The sequence below is a fragment of the Brachyistius frenatus genome, unplaced genomic scaffold (assembly GCF_029030835.1).
Source record: "Brachyistius frenatus isolate BFR_SWC_R1_liver_20210118 unplaced genomic scaffold, ASM2903083v1 Contig_545, whole genome shotgun sequence".
In the NCBI taxonomy this organism is placed as follows: domain Eukaryota; kingdom Metazoa; phylum Chordata; class Actinopteri; family Embiotocidae; genus Brachyistius; species Brachyistius frenatus.
The window spans coordinates 50,305-69,482 of NW_027211144.1; the positions used below are offsets into that span (position 1 = coordinate 50,305).

General features: G+C 43.2%; 2 protein-coding genes across 2 annotated transcripts; one reads left to right on the forward strand and one right to left on the reverse strand.

Annotated features, from left to right (window-relative positions):
* The first annotated feature begins 2,204 nt into the window (after positions 1 to 2,204).
* Positions 2,205 to 3,500, forward strand: LOC138614670 (potassium voltage-gated channel subfamily S member 3-like). Its single transcript, XM_069688230.1, has one exon. The coding sequence runs from the start codon at positions 2,205 to 2,207 to the stop codon at positions 3,498 to 3,500; it is 1,296 nt and encodes a 431-aa protein (XP_069544331.1).
* Positions 3,501 to 10,324: 6,824 nt separating this feature from the next.
* On the reverse strand, positions 10,325 to 18,851 carry fosl2 (FOS like 2, AP-1 transcription factor subunit). Its single transcript, XM_069688225.1, has 4 exons — positions 18,015 to 18,851; positions 14,939 to 15,193; positions 14,588 to 14,695; positions 10,325 to 13,131 (listed from the first exon to the last, which is right to left on the reverse strand). Exons 1-4 carry the CDS (start codon positions 18,141 to 18,143, stop codon positions 12,589 to 12,591), a joined length of 1,035 nt encoding a protein of 344 aa, XP_069544326.1. The 5' UTR covers positions 18,144 to 18,851; the 3' UTR covers positions 10,325 to 12,588.
* Between the last annotated feature and the right edge of the window lie 327 nt (positions 18,852 to 19,178).

The window sequence follows — 19,178 nt, forward strand, 5'->3', positions numbered from 1 at the left end:
TCAGCTCTTTACACATTTTCCTCAATTCAGATGGTTCTGAATTTTTTTTTTGTATTTATTTAAATGGGATAGGCCATCGACAGTATGTTAAATAATTCATAAAAAAAAAAAAAACAAGTGTCAGAACATAACTTTACTGGATTAAATGTAAAACTATACTGTCCTTACAGCTCAGTCATGTCACCCGTGTCTAATAGTCTTCTGCCATCTACTGTCAGGAAATTGCACAAACAAGCACATTGAAGCACAGGAAACAAGTCACTGTATGAAGGTTGGCTTTCAGGTGTTGTTCTGTTAAGTATATTACAGGGAACATTTCCATAATCAGGTCGGGACTGCAGTGCTAGCTGATCATATTACTGATGTTCATAATGCTGAAGACCCTGTGGGTGAGCCAGCAGGCTCATTTGTTTGATGAATGATGACTTTATCTTTGGCTTGGACGCATTTATTTATTTATTTATTTTAAAACTTGGATGAGGATTTGCAATGTGTTATCAAAATTCAATGCATTCTACATCACATTAAGGTTATTCCTTTATAAAGGGACACTTTGTACCATGGCCTCCTGTTTAATGTGTTTTAAAAAACACACAAAAAAATGCTCCTCACTGTTGTAACCCATGTACTGTCTGTCGATAAAACACCATTACATAAATGTTTTAACATGCACGTTTCCAATCCCTTATAGCTACTAAGTTGTAAACATGACATTAACTTGTAAGAGCTTAATCCCCACTACATCTTTTCCAGCTCTCCTGCACACTTTCATTGCTTGTACCGGTTGACCTTTCAATACTCACTCCATCATCTCCTGTCATTTGGCCTCTCATCTGCTATCACACCAGAGATTTATAGTTTTTAATTTGGCAATCCCTAAAATTAGAAAGTAATATTCCACCTCTCCTTTCTTGTGCTTATCTTCAATCTCTGTCAAATTCATATTCCATTACATTCGTTTCATTTGCCATTTCCATCTTATTTATTTAGTTTTTTGTACTGCTTTATACACCTTTAGCTTTGTGATGGTAGGTCTGCAATTATTATTATTATTTTTTTCCATCTCACTTGAAACCAAAAGCCAACACAACCCAGAAAATATCCACATAGGTGAAAACAGTAAAAAACAACAATCAGGCCGCAGAGAATAATGTGAGCACGGTAACACGTGAAACATAAAAGTTGAACTCCTGACAGCCTGTTCGATGGGATGAAGGTGCCATCAGGTCTGGAGCTGCGCGCCGCCCTGCGCACGACTCGGAAACGGCACCGCACCGCACCGCTGTCCCGTTTCACCTACTGTCCACTGCGCAATGTACACTGTATACTCTGGACTGAGCAAAGTAAACAGCGACGGGACGCAACGCAGCAACACATGGTCAGGTGAGCTGCTCTACTCATTTCTTCCAGTTGTTGGGTCAATGAGGCGTGTAAAACAAGAAACTGCTGGGTTATTATTTTGTCCGTTATTTTAGAAAAAAAAAAAATTGCTGCACGCGTTAATTAGCGCATTAAATATCAGGTATTTTTTTTTTTGGTCACGCTTTCAAGTTGTTTTCAGAGTCTTTATTGCAGCAGAAACGTGTCAAATCTGACATTGGCTGGCCATTTCCTGCAATTGGAAACGCTATAACACCGTGCGTAATACAATACAAGTAAACCCGGTGCGACTGGTTTTTAGAGCGACAAGCTGGAGCGACAGCAGGTATTGATGCCTGTTCATCACTCAGCAATTTTATAAACATCAATTTTATGCTCCAAAAAGTTGGACGCTGGGTTTAATAAGCCAGTCCTTCTTGTGATAATGCTTAGGTGGCTTTCTGCTGCGTTTCTTTTCACATCTAATTAAAAAAAAGTACAATATAATATAACTTGCATGCAAATGTATCCGATATGCAGTGCTGACCAAGTGTGCAGCAGATGTAATTTACGACACAAATGTTACAGAGCACGTCTGACGGAATCATTTGATCTGCACAGTGTAAATAATAATTAAAAAAATCCTCAGGAAGTGATGTTGACACTTCCACATTCCAGTGTCACAGAAACCCAGATGCGACGCGATACTTAATGGCACCGACGTGATGCTCTTCAATGTGATCAGATGACACGCAACGAAGCGTGAGGTGTTCTAATTTCGGTTCGTTTGTTTGCAGGCAACGCCGCCTCCGATTTTCTGTGAAGAGCCTTTTTGCAGCTTCACCATGGTGTACGGCAAAATCCTCCATCAGCCCGAGGATCGCTTCATTAATGTCAACGTCGGAGGTTTCAAACAACGAATGGATCACACTGCGCTCAAGCGATTCCCGCAGACACGGCTGGGTCGCCTCCTGTGCTGCAGCTCCAACGAAGCCATCCTGGAGCTCTGCGACGACTTCAGCCCCTCTGAAATGGAGTACTACTTCGACCGCAACCCGAGGTTTTTCTGCTACGTTCTCAACTTTTACCTCACCGGGAAAATCCACCTGGCGGATGGATTGTGCATCCTCTCATTTTGCCAAGAGATCGAGTACTGGGGCATCAAGGAGCGACACCTGGACTGCTGCTGCACCAACAGGTTCCATGAACTGATGGAGCTTGCCGAGAACAAGTGCTGGGATCAGAGGAGTGATGAACTGCAGCTGCCCAGCCCGGGCTCTTCCATCGAGGAGCTGTCGGTTTTGGAGGACGACATAGAACTGTTTGAAGGCTCCCGGTGCGCAAACGTCCGCAGGAGCATTTGGATGCGACTTGAGAATCCGGGCTTCTCCACCTCAGCCAAAGTGATGGCCGTGGTATCCCTGAGTGTGGTTATCGTCTCCATCGTAGCCATGTGCGTGCACAGCATGCCGGACTTCCATCAGGTGGGTCTCGACGAAAACGAGATTGAAAATCCAGCGCTGACTTTCTTTGAGAACGTCTGCGTCCTGTTCTTCTCTGCGGAGTTCATTCTCCGTTTGGCCGTGGCACCGTCAGCCAGGAAGTTCTTGAGCAGCCCTCTAAATATTATTGACTTACTGTCAGTTATGCCCTTCTATGTCACTTTAGTCCGTGACATCATGAGCGAGGATGGGAACACAGACCTGGGGAATGTCGGCAAAGTGGCGCAGATCTTGAGGTTGATGAGAGTGTTTCGTATTTTAAAACTGGCTCGACATTCGGTTGGCCTTCGCTCTCTCGGTGCCACAATGCGGCACAGCTCACGGGACGTGGGGCTGCTGGTGCTTTTCCTGTCTGTGGGCATTTCCATGTTTTCTGCCCTCATTTACTTTGTAGAGAAGGAATCTGAAGAGTCGGAGCTGCAGAACATCCCCATTGGCTGGTGGTGGGCCACCATTAGCATGACTACGGTCGGCTACGGGGACACCTTCCCTGTTACTTTAGCTGGGAAGCTGATAGGAACTCTGTGCATCATCTGTGGGCTGCTGATCGTGGCTCTGCCCATCACCAACATCTTCAATAGGTTCTCCAAGTTCTATCAGAAGCAAAGACACTTGGCTCTCAAGAGAAACAATAACTGAAACCTCTCCGGCAAATACAGCTTTCTTCTGAAGAGTCCAAGAACAAAGCGTCAACAACTCTCAAGTCATTCATCGCGCACATCTCCTGAGAAGTATTAGCAGACACACGGGTGACAGTTAAAAACTCAGGACGAGGTTCAACATTTTCCCTGAGCAAAGTCAAATGCTTAGCTGCCTAATAAACTGCATGAAAGTAATCAAGCATGTCCACAATTACCAAGTAAGGAACAGTAACTTCTGCATACTATGGGTTGGAAAGCTTACAGAGGACAGTTACGGGATTATTTATTTTATTATTGTCGTTTATTGTATTTACAGTGAGCCAACACACCAGACAAGTCAGTCACACGGTAAAAATCTATTTGAACTTGGATAACATTAGCTACTGCATGTTCATAACAGACCAAGCAAGGCCGGGGCACCAAAACCCGTAACTACGCTGAAAAGACCACTGGTGGGTTTTATTGCTTATATATTAAACTTTGTATTTGTTAGCGGAGAATAAGTAATTGCTTCTTATAAAAGTTACAAAAGTATAACATTTATTCTCTCCAATTGGACAAATTCAGTTTTTCTCTGGTTTTCCCACCATCTTTAAAAAGGTGTTTTAGACATGACGCAGCATTCTGTATTCGTCAGTTTCCTTCGTCCGAGCCCGTCTCCAGTCCCACCACGCTGCTGCAGTCCTCATCTGCCATCGATCCATGCGTCATTGTGTCGTGTCTCTTTTGTGTTTTGTTTTGTTTTCAAAATGCTTTTAATCGCTTCATCCAGCGAGAGGCTTCGTGGCGTTTGCTCGGTCGTCAGTGCAATGAGCTCTCAATCAATGTGCCCGAGTCGAGAGTCGATACAAATCCCCGGAAGATGCTGAATTCACAGATGCCCCATACGAGGAGTATCAATACACTTTAAACATGCAACAATAAACCTCACAATAAAGCAACTCGGGTCTTTGTTTGCATTACTAACATTTTGAGGAGTCACATTTCTTCCACTCGGTTAATATTCGCGTGTCGAATCTGTATGCGAGCAAAACATCGAATGGTGCCGTGTTTTAACGCCCCCCCCTCCTGCCGCAGTCACCTTCATCTACAGTATGTAGCGTATCCGTGTTTTGTCTTCCACTGATAAGAATGTGCCGATCAATGAGAACGGGCCAAATGTCTCAGCTGCCCTCCAAATGATGCCAACGCTGTGGACAACTCATTTTTATACACATCGTGGCCCCTGACGACGTTGTGATCCGTAGTCAGATTACTCTCCGTGGCAGCCGATAGCATTTGGAGTGCAGCCGTCAGCGGTCAGAGAATTGCCAAGTAGTTTGAGGCTTCTGTCCTTAAATAAATGTTTACATCAGCGCTCGGGGGCATGGTCACCTTTTCTGCCTGGGTTCCCCCTCCTGCACCTTTCCCTTTACGCTTAAAGTCACTCGAGCACTGCACTCTTGATTCAGCTGATGGCTTCAGCCTTTCCAAATGAAAGTCACCGTCAGCAATATCTGCGGTCATCTCGGCATTGAAGGTCAGCCAGGTGATTCTCTACGCAGGAACACAAAGCTACTTTCTGTACTGTTCGGGTAAATCGAATGACTAGAAGCAAAACTCTCAAAGCCTGCACTCGAGGCTGTTAACAGGAAGAGGATGTTATTGACAGAATACGCGTTAACAGCTGACATGCAGGGAAGTTCACGTGCTGAAAAAGCCAACTAAAGAAACAGAAGTTTTGACCTTTCCCATTGCAAAGGTACATTTTATTTGAGCTCTGTCGAACCGGTTGTTACAGTGACAAGTAACAAGTTTATTTTGACGAAAGGTTGAACTGAAAAGATCTTGGTGATCAAAGGTGAAAAGTCCATTTCACTCTGAACCCACGTCCGCATAATGTCCATAAACATGATTTTGCAGGAATGTCAGGTGTTTTTTTTCAGCTTTGGCACAAATGGTCACGTGGGGTTAAAGATGAACTTACAAGTCTTTTGGTGGTCAAAGACACAGGCACTGTTACATCATGTCCTTTCCCGTTACTATGAATGCGACGCTCTCACTCAGGAACAGAAGGGGAGATTGTTGTCACGAGGTGGTGTTTACCGGGACCCAAACGCAGGCTCACAGACTTGGGTATCAGTTCCAAAATACAGTCTTTATTCCAATAAACGAAAACAAACAAACAAACAAACAAACAAAAGGTGGTACCTACAACGTCAATCTGCTTCCCAGTCAGGAGGGCAACTCAACCGACAGATCCGGGGAGACACGGCTGGCTGGGCAGCCGGCAGACCAGCGGACGGGACCGCTGGAAGAAACGGAGTCAATAATCCTCCGAGTCGGGAGGGCAACTCCACCGACTGGTGACTCCGGCAGGGAGCTCCGCAGGAGGAACAGGAGCCGGAGGAACGGGAACAGGACGGACGGGTGACTAACAAATGAACCGACCAGAGGAGTGCAGGGGCAGGGTACATATAGTCCGGGGAGGTGATCAGGGAGATGCAGCACACCTGCAGGAGGTGATCCGGGGTGAGTGGCTGCAGCTGCTGGGACCGGTGAGGGGCGTGGCCACGGGAGGTGAGGGGAGGAGGACACAGAACAAGCAGACAGGAGACTGAGGGGACACGGGAGGAGAGGAGATCGGGGGCAAAACGGAGGAAAACAGGACTCCTGACAATTGTGACCACATTTAATCTTAAATTGGATATTGAATTGGTGACACTAATTGTGACACCGCAATCCACTACGGTCTGGTCGAAGGTGTGAGCGAAGCATCCTCGACTTGTAGCTTCTTCGCCGTAACATCTCTACTGGAAGCATCGTCTGCTGTCATGGTTACAAATTGTACTCTGTCAGAATCAGCTTTAGTGGCCAAGCATGCGAACACATTAGGATTCCTCCATCGTCTTCACTACATATATTATACGAGTCTGGACATACATTAATGTCAAGTGCAACTTGACTGGGTGGCATACGAGCGTGAGACAGTAATTGTCTATTGCAATGCAACCCAGTATCTAAGAACACATCACTGTACGGAACATTCCTTTTATTGTGTGCATTTGCTGGTATCCTCCATTTAGAAGATTGATACTTGCGCTTTACTTGCAGAAATCTGCTGATTAATAGCTTTGCCCGACTTCTCTCGAAGTTGTAAAAAGCATTAAAGCATTATTTATCTCTCAAGCATGTAACAAACACCACTTTAGGATGTTTTATTATCTCAATGTGCGTCATCACATGAGAAGCTAAGAATAATATTTGCAGCCTCGTCCTGACTTTACTGTAGCAAATAAAATCACCTGCACAGCAGTAAATGACTATCACACAGGGTCACGTCTCAATAGCTCCTTGTATTTTATTTTATTTTATTTATTTTTTTTAGCTCTGTTGCTTGCCTTTTGGTGTGTTGCTACTTTCTCATTAGTTTCACCAGATTCACAATTTCCCTTCAATTGCCCTTGCGGTTACCAGTATTTCTGCCCACTCAGCATTCACTCGCGACCAAAGATGTACCGTTGAAAGGCATCTTTTACCGCGGTGTGAAAACACGTGCACCGTTTCTGGCTGAAATATCACCCGAAACAAAAATGCTGTCTTAAATTCAATGTGAGCCGCAATCAGATCTCCGGGTGAAAATCGATTAAATCCAAGCACACAGTGACGGGAAAGAGCGGGAAGGATACGAGGAACTGGTATCGTCAAATGTTCTCTGTAACGAATGAACGCTAGATAAACTTACACCAGTGCACGGTCTGTGATCATTTCAAAGTTATAGATGTCTTTGCAGTGCACGCGCATTTATTTGTAACGATTAAATTACACGACGTCTCAGTGCCAACCACCTGACTCAGCCCGAGCGGGCTGAAACGTCCCAGAAACTCAGCGTTTGATTTCGTGGAAAGTGCCCACGCTAGGATTTCAGCTATTGATATTTGAAGGGCGCTGCTCCAAAAACACAATCAGTTTACGCTCTTCTGCCACATTACAAGGATTTAAACCCTGTCAGTATGCTGCTGGATGTGAATGGTTGTGAAAACTCCTCTGTACTATCTCAAAGGTCGGCACCAGATTTTTCTATATGGCATTAAGATTTTAAATTCTTTTTAGTGCTGTCTGGAAAGATGAGAAGGAAGTTCCATGACCCTGAAATCCAAACAAAGAAGCAGAAAGCACCTCGAAGCACACAGCCGGTGTCTACTACTCTCAGGCCGATGCAGTTGCTATTTTCCCGTCCAGTGTCCATTGTTTAAATAGCAAATGTACTTGTGCTCATTTGTCAAGTAGGAATGAGAGAATTATTATAAAATTTTTTTTTGTAATCTGCCTTTATAAAGGAAAATTGCTGAGGTGGAGGAGATATGAAAAAAGTCATACTTTAGTATGTCGTCTAAAACGTGATAATAAAAAAAAGTGATTGTACAGCATGTCGTCAAAATGGATTTATTTTTCACGTTAGCAGTGCAGGTGAGAACAAGCTTTCGCTCGAGTCCAAGTGAACTTTCGGCAACATTTTTGAAAGATTCCCTCGAAGCATTTCTGAGACATCGTGTTCATCATAATGGGACAGATGTAAGGTCGCACTAACCTTGACCTTTGCCCTTTGGCCACCAAAATCGGATTAGTTTATTGTCAGGCAGTATCGGCTCCGTTTGACTCCTTTTACTCTGCAGCAACTAACATCCGCAGAAAGCATTTGGGTTTGATGTCTAACTGAATGGGTTATTGTACTTCATTTTGAAACGGCATCCGTTGCTGACCCGAGTGTAACGCTGATTGGCTTCAGTATGAAATGGTATTACAAAATAGGTAAACCCTGGTTAACCTATGCTGGTGGTAAGTGCGAGCAGCACTCTGAGGTTTCAAGTGTATTCATTTGGCACGTCACTTGTAAATGCAGCCTAATTGATTAGAAGAAGTTTAAAAAAAATATATAATAAACAGCTGAAGTTTCATATTACATTGAGTAGCGTCGTGACTTCATTTCACTTTGACTAACCTTATATAGAAAAAAAAAATTAAAAAATTAGGTTCTAATCAAATTAGTCTTTTATCAACAGCAGGTATCGCCGCAGCCCATCCATGACAACCTAAATAAGTGATTACTGCCACCTAGTGGACATCAATAGCAGCACATAGAAATGAAGGCAATGACGCACTTTGTCTTAATTAGCTCTAATAATTATACAATGTAGTAAGGGTTAATTGTTTCACAGTTGTGAAATGCTAAGCACTTTATTGGAGGACTGTGCACTCCTGACCTCTTGTAGCACTTTCTTATTCATCTGTCAAAGAATGTTTTAACGCAGACCAGTTCACCAAATATTTACATCATTTCAAAAGGACACTTACCAAGCACATCATCCTTGAAACATCCCAACGTTACGCATAAAGCCTTGGTCTCTCCCTTTTGTGAACATTGATGACGATAATGTAGGTGTTTATTATTTGATTTGCTTGCTGTATGTTCTTTTGTAGTTGTAAATTGCATTTGGGATCACGGCGCGTGGTCATTCTGCCCTGAATTGAATTGAACTGATTCGCAATAGAGACCCGCCGGGAATATAATTCCCTTCCGTTTCAACCAAGCGTTGCATTGCCCTTTAATGACCACTTGAGGGCAGCAAATACTCGCGATTTGGATTTAAACACACTCGTCACACGATTCACTTTACCAGCAGAGCCACACGCGATAATGGAACTAAACACTTTATATGATGTTAAAATAAAAACAACTTCTTTACGAATCTGTGAGTCTAAACATCTAAACTCTAAAATCGATGCTCTCCGTCGTACACAGGGACGGAGAAATAAACGCTTTCAGTGATAGCGTCAGGATGTTTGTATGACATTTCATTTTATGTCAGTTGGTTCAGATACGAATTTTCCACTTGTGTGGGTTTATTGCACCTTTTCTAGCCTGCAGAAGGCCAGTGCCGTCCTCTTCCAATAAAAGTGTAGCTCATCCAAGAGCTACTGACAGACCAGCTCTATTTTTCAGCGGGCCTGGAGAATTATGTCCACTTTATTTGTGAATGAACTCATTTTGATTGTCAACTTATATTCAATTGATACTGATAATACAAAATAATGCATTTATCTGTGTAATGTGGATATGTTACTGTAAATTCAAATTCATTCCATGAAGCAACATTTTTCTTTATAGTCTGTCAAACTTGACTAAAACACAAATCTCCTGTGAGATTGACTGATGTTTTTAATATGATGTTATGGTGATTTTGAGTTCATTGAAACTAAGATTATGAAGCCAGTCAGACTAAGATAAAGGTCATGCAGTCTATTACAACAGTCTGGCAATAAATACTGCTAGTAATGGTTTATCATCACCACTATAATGAAAAGGTAATGCTTATCTCAACAGGGTGTTTTCTCATCACATAGTCTATGTAAGTAATGTGTGTTGACATAAGATGTTGCCAGGAGATGACAAATAAATACGATACTTCTTTATATTACTCGAACATTGTCCTTGAAGATTATGTAATATGCACTGCACTTTCTTTGCCAGGAACAAAACGTGTGCAATGTAAATAACATTTGTAATACTTTTGAATAAAAATTATTTTTATTTTTAATTTTTGTTCTTTGTCCTTTTAAAAACAACAACAACAACAACAACAAACTGCTTGTTGCTAACCTGACTTTTAGTTTGATATTTTTAATTTCCAAAAAATAGTCAAGTGGTCTTTCATACTTTGGAATAACTGCAATGATAAATAAATAAATAGAGTTATTACATTATGAATACTGGATTGAATCACAGCCGATGTCCCTTATTGTACGAACATTCCCATGAACAAAAAAACAACAATTCAGAGCTGAAAATGACTTTTTTATTATTATTCTTTTAAATTAACAAACACTGCTATACATATTGCTGTTTTTATTCATTTTGAATCATTTTAAACAGTTAAAGCATTTGGAAAAGAAGTAATAGTAGTTGAAAACAGGCGACAGACAGTAGATGACATGTACAGTAGAAGATCTACAGTCAATGGCTTTCCTATGTGTGTCGAGGGGCTCCAGAATATTTCAACATAAAGACATAGTTACGTTTTTGGTTATTATTTCACCTGTTTATGTTGTCGTAGAGGATTCAAGATTTCCTGTTGCATGACACAATATACCACAATACCAGTGACCTTAATTCTGACATCATTCAAAGATAAACAGCCGTCATGTTCTTTCCAAACAAGTAGCAGCAGCTTGTATTGAATTGCAAAGTCTGTTTTCTGCATCCAGCGCAACAAAAGTCTTCCGACCACAACTTTTTTCTTTTCCTCTGATGATAAAAAGGGTTCGAGCAAAGATGGCAACCCCTGACAATATATTCATTAGGAATGTCTGAAGTAAACAAACAAAAAACAGTCTCAGATATCGCTGTTCTGTCCTTCTCAGTGCATCGAATTTTAAACCCTCATCCCTTTTAGATAAAAACCCGCAAAAATAACGACAAAGAACTTCTTCATAGAACTCAAAGTGTCCACTCTTTCATGTCAGGCCAGCTGTAGAGAGAGTCTCCTTATCATTTCCTTATTGTCAAAAAGTGAACTGTGTCTGGCCTTCGTTTTAACCCAGTAAGGCTTCCACTAAGTTTCCAGTACCTCGACGTTGGCATGTGTTCACACACCCATATATCAGCACATCTGAGATGAATTTAAACATAGTTTCTTTACTAAAAGTGACAGATTTACAAACACAGTATAAACAGGGTTGACATCATTGGCAGCTGGCGACAGTCTAGACCACAGTGGCTTTTTTCAAATTTGAGCAAAATCCCCCCTTTTAGACAAAGACGGACGAATTACATGTCATACAAACCTTTTTGGCTTTTTGAAACCTGACCTGCCCCCGAGAGGCAGTGTTGAAAAAGGTAAGACCTTTGTTTAGAGGACGTGTGAAACAAAGAAGGACAAAGTCCAGCTGAGGAGGGTTTTGTTCAAACGTTTTGAAAAGTCTGAGCGAATAAAAGACGAACCTCTCTTGACATGACACGCAATGAAGTCTATCGTCCCTCTACATACAGTATAGTACCACCTCCGCAACACTTTGGCTAGACCATTCAGCAGCCAGCAGTCCTGCAACGCTCTTCACAATGGGGTTCTACTACACATGAGAGATATCCCTGACATCAATGTAAATCACATACACTTTGTCAAAAACAGGTTGTAAAGTTCAGGTACAGAATCACTGAGGAAAAGCACACCAATACTACTGTAAAGTCAAGCCACTATGGCAAAATAGAAAGTATAGCGTATTGAGGAACTAGTCATTGATTGAAAGTTGGCTCGTATCCTTTTGCAACACTGAGGAGTACTTTGGTCACCCTGCAGGCGACCACGTTGCTTTTCTACAGGCAGATTAAAGGAGAGGACAATGTCTCAACAAAACACTTTGTAAATTTTTTATCAGCACAGGCCATAAATACAATTAAAGAGATGGTAATAACATCAGAAATGTGTACACACTCGTAGAAGCTATCCTGAATCAAGTTCCAAGTTACGAAAGGACAAATCTAAATGGAAAAAAAGATGAGAGGAAGTCTTTGCTCATTGTCTCTTTCTCTCCCCAGAAATTCCAGTCGAGTGCTGACCTCGCTTAAGAGATTTATTTATTGATTCATCTTGGCAGAGTGCAGGTGTCGGCCACATGGCTTTTTAAAACATTTTCAAAAAAATATATTAACAACGCGCTCTCTGGTTGTAGTCACATCAATTCATGATTGCCAGATTTTGGCATGTCTTTCTTCAGAACCGTCTGCCCAGTAAACAAGTTGACACTCTGGAGTTGAAATGGCGAAGGGATGATGCTTTTCAGGGTCGGTGCACACACTTTGACAAATAATTTTTTTTTTTTTTTTACACTGAAGCAGAACGAGAAGAAACACGCGGCGTAGCCCTTGTGGGTCTCCCTCTGGACGGGAAACAGCTCACATGGTCAGCTTGGTCTGGACTTTTGAATGTGCTCTTGGGTCTTTAAAGACACTGGAGGAATGGGGGGAGGGGGAGGGGCGCGCAGTCGATCCTCATGTCTGCTTTCAACCACAGTGTTTGTGTCTCAGCCGCGCCGAGCCGAGCCCTCGCTCAGAGGGCCAGGAGGGTGGGTGAGTTGAGGGAGTCTGAGGACTGGTCGCCGCTGCTGCTGCTGCGCCGGTGGGCCTTGGAGCAGGACTCGGAGGATGGCGAGGGGCTGTCGGGCTCCAGCATGTTTGGGTAGGTGAATATGAGGCTCGGAGCGTTTGGCGTGGCAGCCGGGGTGGACGCCACCACCACCGGCGTGTTCAGGCTGTCTCCGTCGAGGCAGTACATCCCCCCGCTGCCACCGAGGCAAATAGGCTTGATGACGGAGCGCTGAGACTTGCCCACGTTCTCCTCCATATCCTCCGGCTCCTGCTTCACCACTATATGGTTCATGTGAGCCCGCGTGCCCATGGTGGGGCGCATGGTCAGCGGGAGCGGGCCGCACTGCTGCTGCTGGTGCCCTGACGACTGATGGCGCTCATCCATGGGCAGCTTGCACACGGGATTGTGAGCAACCAGCATGAACTCCAGCTTGTCTTTCTCCTTCTGCAGGCTCTCTATCTCCTTCTGCAGATCGGCTTTCTCCTCCTCCAGCTTCTCTGTCTCCTGTTAATTGAAAACAGGAAAGAAAATTGAGTACAGGCATCCTAGCATGGGATGTGACAACACAGACATAGCTGAGAACCCTACAGACTAGCAAGACATCTACAAGCGAAGTTGCATTTATGTTGCACACCTTAACCTCTGGGCCACCTTCTCAGCCGATTGCTTTTAATTTGGTAACACCACGTTACAATATAATTTTTTTTAAATAGATATTTAATGACAAAAGTATCTTCGGCCTGATCAAAGCTTCAGTTTTCTCAGCAGTAACGTAGCCAGTCTGTATAAGTGATTCTCTAAAATGCCAAAAGAGGGCACTGTTTGTTTGCCTCAGCTTCCTAAAGTACAATCACGCATTAAACCAAGAATTTGTCATGAGCCATTTGGACTAACAACGTGTAATCTCAAAGCCTTCTGCTTGAATTTGAGTGTCACATAATGACTGTGTATTGTTTGTGTCTCTGAGATATGAGATCTGCATCAACAGTGCGTCATTAATGTGTCACATAAAAAACAAAGACCTATCTCATTAAACGCCGTTTGTCAGTCGCAGACATCGGGCAGATAAAGATAAGATGACATGCTGTCTGAGAACTTTGAATCATGGGCAAAGGTATGAGGAATTTTTACACAAGCGACGAAGAGAGGAGGTAAACGAGACACTGAAATTATACAAGACATAACAAATATTGAAGTAAATTTCACTGCGAAGCAACACTTCCTCTTAAAACAGGTGTGTGAAGCAGGAAGGGCATTTTTTTTTTCCCCTGGCAGAACTGGCTGTGGAGTGGGTTTGTATATGTGTGTGTGCGCACACGGCATGTCTCTATGTGGGATTGTGAGACAAGCAATTTGCCCCTTTTACAAAATGTCCTGCATTCATGGAGACAGCTGCCTGCAGCAAATTCCATTCCTGTTTTTTTTTTTTTTAAGGCCTGACAAGCTCAACCTCACTGTAATTCGGCTAATTAGTCCATTTAGATGCCGTTACTGTCTGCCAGGCAGAGCCGCGAGGCAGCCCTACCTCTGTCTACAGCTGCCCGAGACAAAAAGCTTTTCATCGCCTGTCATCTTTTCACTCAGACCTTGTACTCAGGCGCACAGCGAGAGGCAAACCAGTAATGTGAGGTTGTAAATTTAGGTGTGGAGTTCAATCACTCATCAAAAATCTGGACTCCAGCCAGGCTTCTGAACAAGAGTGACTTTTCTTTTCTCCTGAGCACTGTGTATCCTGTGTGTGCAAATCATTTATTTTTGTTGCTCTTTTGGAATTTTCTGCAAAACAATAAGCATGAAAACGTTTCTCAAAAACCCCCAGAAAGGACAGGTGTGATTACCTAAAGCTGGTTGCCAAAAAAACAACATACGCCATCACTGATTTGTGATTGTTTTATGTGATTAAAGAAGAACCCCGAAGAAGATTTTGCCACTGATCTGCGGGCTCCAGTTTTCTACTCACCCCTTGCAGCATATCGGTGAGCTCTCGCCTGCGGTTGCGGCACTTGGCCGCTGCTAACTTATTCCTCTCACGCCTCACCCTCCGTTTCTCCTCTTCCTCTGGGGTAAGCTGAGGGCAAATGAAGAAAGAACACAGCGGGAAAAATAAGTTGTTTGACAGACATACATGATCGATATAAAGCGAAGAGGCCAAAACAAGAACTGGGTATTACTGGCTGGTTGTGAGCAGAATAACAATGATACATAGAAATTACTGGCATGAGAAAATGAACTTCTTGGTTTCATGAAAACGACAAAGTATTCAGTCCAAACACACTTTAAAAATCCCACATTGTTATCCCCGGTCCCTCACCTGTTCGTCCCTCTTGCGTCGGCCCCTGGCGTCCCCGATGGAGCGGATGACCCCGGGCCGAGCCAGCGTGTTGTGCCCCAGCAGCCCCGGCCCATTGGTCAGGTGATGGCCGTACGGGTGGGAGCGGGAGTAAGGGTTGGACATGGAGGTGATGACGGTGGGCTGCACCATCCACTGCAGGTCTTGGCTGGTTGTGATTGCATTGATTGTGGGGATGAAGGCACTGTTGGAGCCGGGCATGTCAACCCTGTACTTCTGTGAAGGAGAAAGGATGAGCGGGGATGCTTAATGTAAGAAAATGTTCCAGAAAAGTGGGTTGGAAGTTGCATGTAGATACATTCAATAAGCATCTTAGTTTCTATTTTACTTACAGCACAATCATAGGGATGCATGCACCACCACCCACCATGATCAAATTCACACATTTTCCACATTTCAAGCTTATAGTAATGATTCAATCCACATAGGCAAAACACTGTGTATGTAGCCCCTGGAGTGGAACAGTGACACATGCTGTGATTCATGTGGGAAAGCCCAAGGTGTCAAGTACATCTCATTTTACTACAATAACCATGAGACAAAACAGCACTGCTGAATTGTTACCTCTGGATTAGAGACCTATTAACCCTCCCGTTGTCCTCGGGTCAAAATGACCCGCTGCTGTGTTCAACCAAGTTCTATTTTATTTTCATATTTTTGGGGATCATTGGTGACAAGGAGGCTGTGAGGGTTTATTTAAAGAATGATCACCAATGATCCCCCCAAAAATATTAAAATATAGAAATAAAATAGAACTTGGTTGAACACAGCATTTTTACCCGAGGACAGTGGGAGGGTTAATTTCGACAGGCCGATCTTAAACTGAAAAAGATTATTTGTTGGAATAAACTTTTCCTCATTTGATTAATTATTCCACAGGGAATTCTTTATGAAACCTAAAATTGGACAAGTTAGAGAAGCGATGATGCAACTGTTGTTTTGTGAGCACTTCTTAAGACATACTGCGATGAAGGATGGTACAGTGTGTCCCCAAGCCTCTCAACTTTTGCAACAAATCCTCACTTTTATTTTCAAATTTTCATGTAACCTAAAAATGTACATGTATAATTATCTACAACCTATACACTTTATATCGCAGTCTAGGGCTTGGAAAAAGATAACAAGTATGAGAACTGATGTTAGATTAGTGTTGCTTCATGTTTCTGAGACAGAAGGGCTGCCTGGCTTTGTGCGTAATTTTACGCACGTCCCCATATCCCCGCGATTCCCGACTTTCCGTCGGATATCCCGGCAGTCTTTTGGACCTTTGTTTATCTGGTGAGTCATTGTGTATGGGATTTGTTAAGCACATGTGAAACGCGGTCAGTTCCAGTAAGGAGGGAAGCAGCCAGCTGTAACAAGCCAGACATGTTATCCAGAATTATGGGAGCGGAATGTTTGGCCAGTTTTGCTTCAAAATGAAATCATTCTAATTCCAATTCAATAAAGGAATGGATAAATGTATGCAAATGAGGGCGAAGGACATAATTGTTCAGTGGAGTCATTGTTCCAAAGAAAACTGACAAAAGTCCTGGTCTGATAAAAAAAAAAAAAAAATGTTATATTGGTCTAATAAAAACTGGAGAAAAAAAAAAATGCCGTGGGTAGATATGTCTCAATCAACGTAACAAAGAAGTCGTGTTCCAGCCCGCTGTAATAGGAAACAGGCAGCCAGTGTGTGATTACAGAGAACCAGAGCAATGATAGATACGGGCCAAAAGTCGTTTACCGTAATGTCGCGTGAGTCTGACGAGGCTTTTCCACAGAAGTGCACTATACGCAAGACTAGGGTGTGGATAAACAACATGGCTATTCCCGGATTTATATCCTATTATTTTTGCATATACGGGCACGGCGTCGTCATGGCATTTCACTGGAACACCAACAGGATATGTAAAGTGCATCTCATTTAGATAACCTCTGATGAAAGCGGTAGGTGGACTTCAGGGTTTGGTGGTAAAAAAAAAAAACAATCTCTGGGATAAACAACCTGATTATTGCCACTTCCTCAGTAAGGAAATACAGGCTTTAGATGGCCCTGTTCTCCCAGTCTGAGCGCGCTTCCTGCTGGAGGAAATATGCCATGTGCAGCCCGGGACCTGTCTGATCAAATTAGATTACACTCTTGACTCCATGACCATTTGAATGTAATAGTCGACACGCAAATAACGTGAACAACTTCCGCTTAACTTAAACCACATTCTGTAACGACACACGCCTTCGATGGGTGTCCAACACGTCTTAAGTACCTGCCACGATAAACAATAAATCTCCTAACCCTCTTGTTTATAAGATATCAATCAGTAGCCTATATACATGCCCGTTGGACCCAGTAGCCTGTGCTTTATCTCTAGCCGGTTTATTATCTGGCAGCGCAAAGTGTAAATGGCTCAGGGAATGTAATATGCTATGAAGGGCTCGACATTCAAATTTATGCGCATATAATACGTCTCCAGTAAGATGCTATATGGGCGCAAAGAGCCCAGAAATGTTACCGTTTTACTAACGAGTACTCGAAAGGGACAGGGAAGTACACCTGACTTGGACATCTGGAAATCACGGACTCAAATCCAAATACCACATTTCTCCACCACCGAACGGCGCACAATTCACCTGTACGTGACAATCCTGATTAGTTTGTGGTTTATAACAGCTACCGCTTGAAGAATACACGTTTTATTTATGTGCGCAAATTCACGCGTCTTTGCCAGTTGCGCACCGGGCAGATCGGTAAATTACCTATTTAATCAGAGTATACCATCAGGTTACGTCTATTTAGACTATGACATAATTCAAATGGTGCGTGTCCGAAATACTTGTGCATAGATCGAGTGTTGCATCTGTTGAGTCACCGATACAATCGGTGTCATTGGGTTCATCGGTGTTTTTCCCAGGCGACCTGGACAATGAGTAAATGCACGGTATATACCGTGATGGAAATAAATCAATTTGAAATTCTAAAAGGTTGTGCACTCAAAAGAACGGGCATTTCTTTGTATATTAGGCTATCATTAATAGATCAGTTTCCTTGTGTTACCTGGTAGCTTGAGGTAGAGATCGGACTTCCGATCGTGCTGCTGCCGCTTGTGAAAGACTCTGGCTGGGCCGGAGAAGTGCTGCTGCCGCGGGACGACGTGTCGTAGTTCCCGGAGTAGTCCTGGTACATGATCCAGGAATGAGGAGGATTTCAGCAGACTGTTTTGAGCTCGGAAACCCCTTTTCTTAAAATCCCGCGGTAAAAAGGCACCAACAGAAAAATCCTCTGACTCGAGACGTTGTGAATTTGGGATATCCAGAGAAAGAGGTGGCAAAAATCAAAGTGCAATTATGCTCCTCAAACAAACCTAAAACATTTTACGGATTATTATCTCTTTTTTTTTTTTCTTTTTTCTTGTGTTAGCCCTGCTTGTAAAGTCGATATTCTTATTGTGCTCTTATTATTCTTGCGTTCCAGGTAGATCTATACTAACCTGGTAAAGATCCTCTCAGGTGCGCAAACTTAAACTAAACTAAAACAGCGCACCTTCAGCAGTCAAATCCAGTAGACAAAGTGAACCTCCAGTTACAGAGTGACTCACGTAGGTTACCGTTCGCTTTAAAACCTATAGCCTGTCTAATCTTCGGAATATTTTTCCGTCGCCTTGCCTACTTCACTCCTCTGAGCTCTCTGTTGTTCACGGAACAGTTCTAACTTTTTTTCTTTTCCTTTTTACCACACTTCCTAGAGATGACTCACTTCAATGGCACTAGAAAGAACTGCAACGGCTTTTCAACACCAACGAAACAGCCTACGTCACGCCTGGGCGTTGCAACTTCCACCAGGGAGGGGTTGTTTCTGGATAAGGCAGTGAAAAAGAAAGATCCGCTCTGACCATCCTTCGCCCAGCGGACACTGGAGATATACTAGAGAAGCTGGGATACAGTTAAAGTAGCAAAATACATCTCGAGAGATGTATTTTTTGTTTGTTTGTTACGGACGTCATGCCCTGCTGCGGAGTTCACTATTTGTCTGACTTGCTTCAGTCCATTGACGCAGGTTTCCTAAAATGGGCAGTTGCGTCAGAGAGCGCATGTGGGTTTCCTTGGTAAAAGAAGCGTCAGACACTGGAGGGATTCCCTCCCCTCGAGCGCTGCACTTCGGACTCGGAGCTCGGCGTGCGGTTCCCGGTCCGGTCACCAAATCAGTGCTGGGAAACGGAGA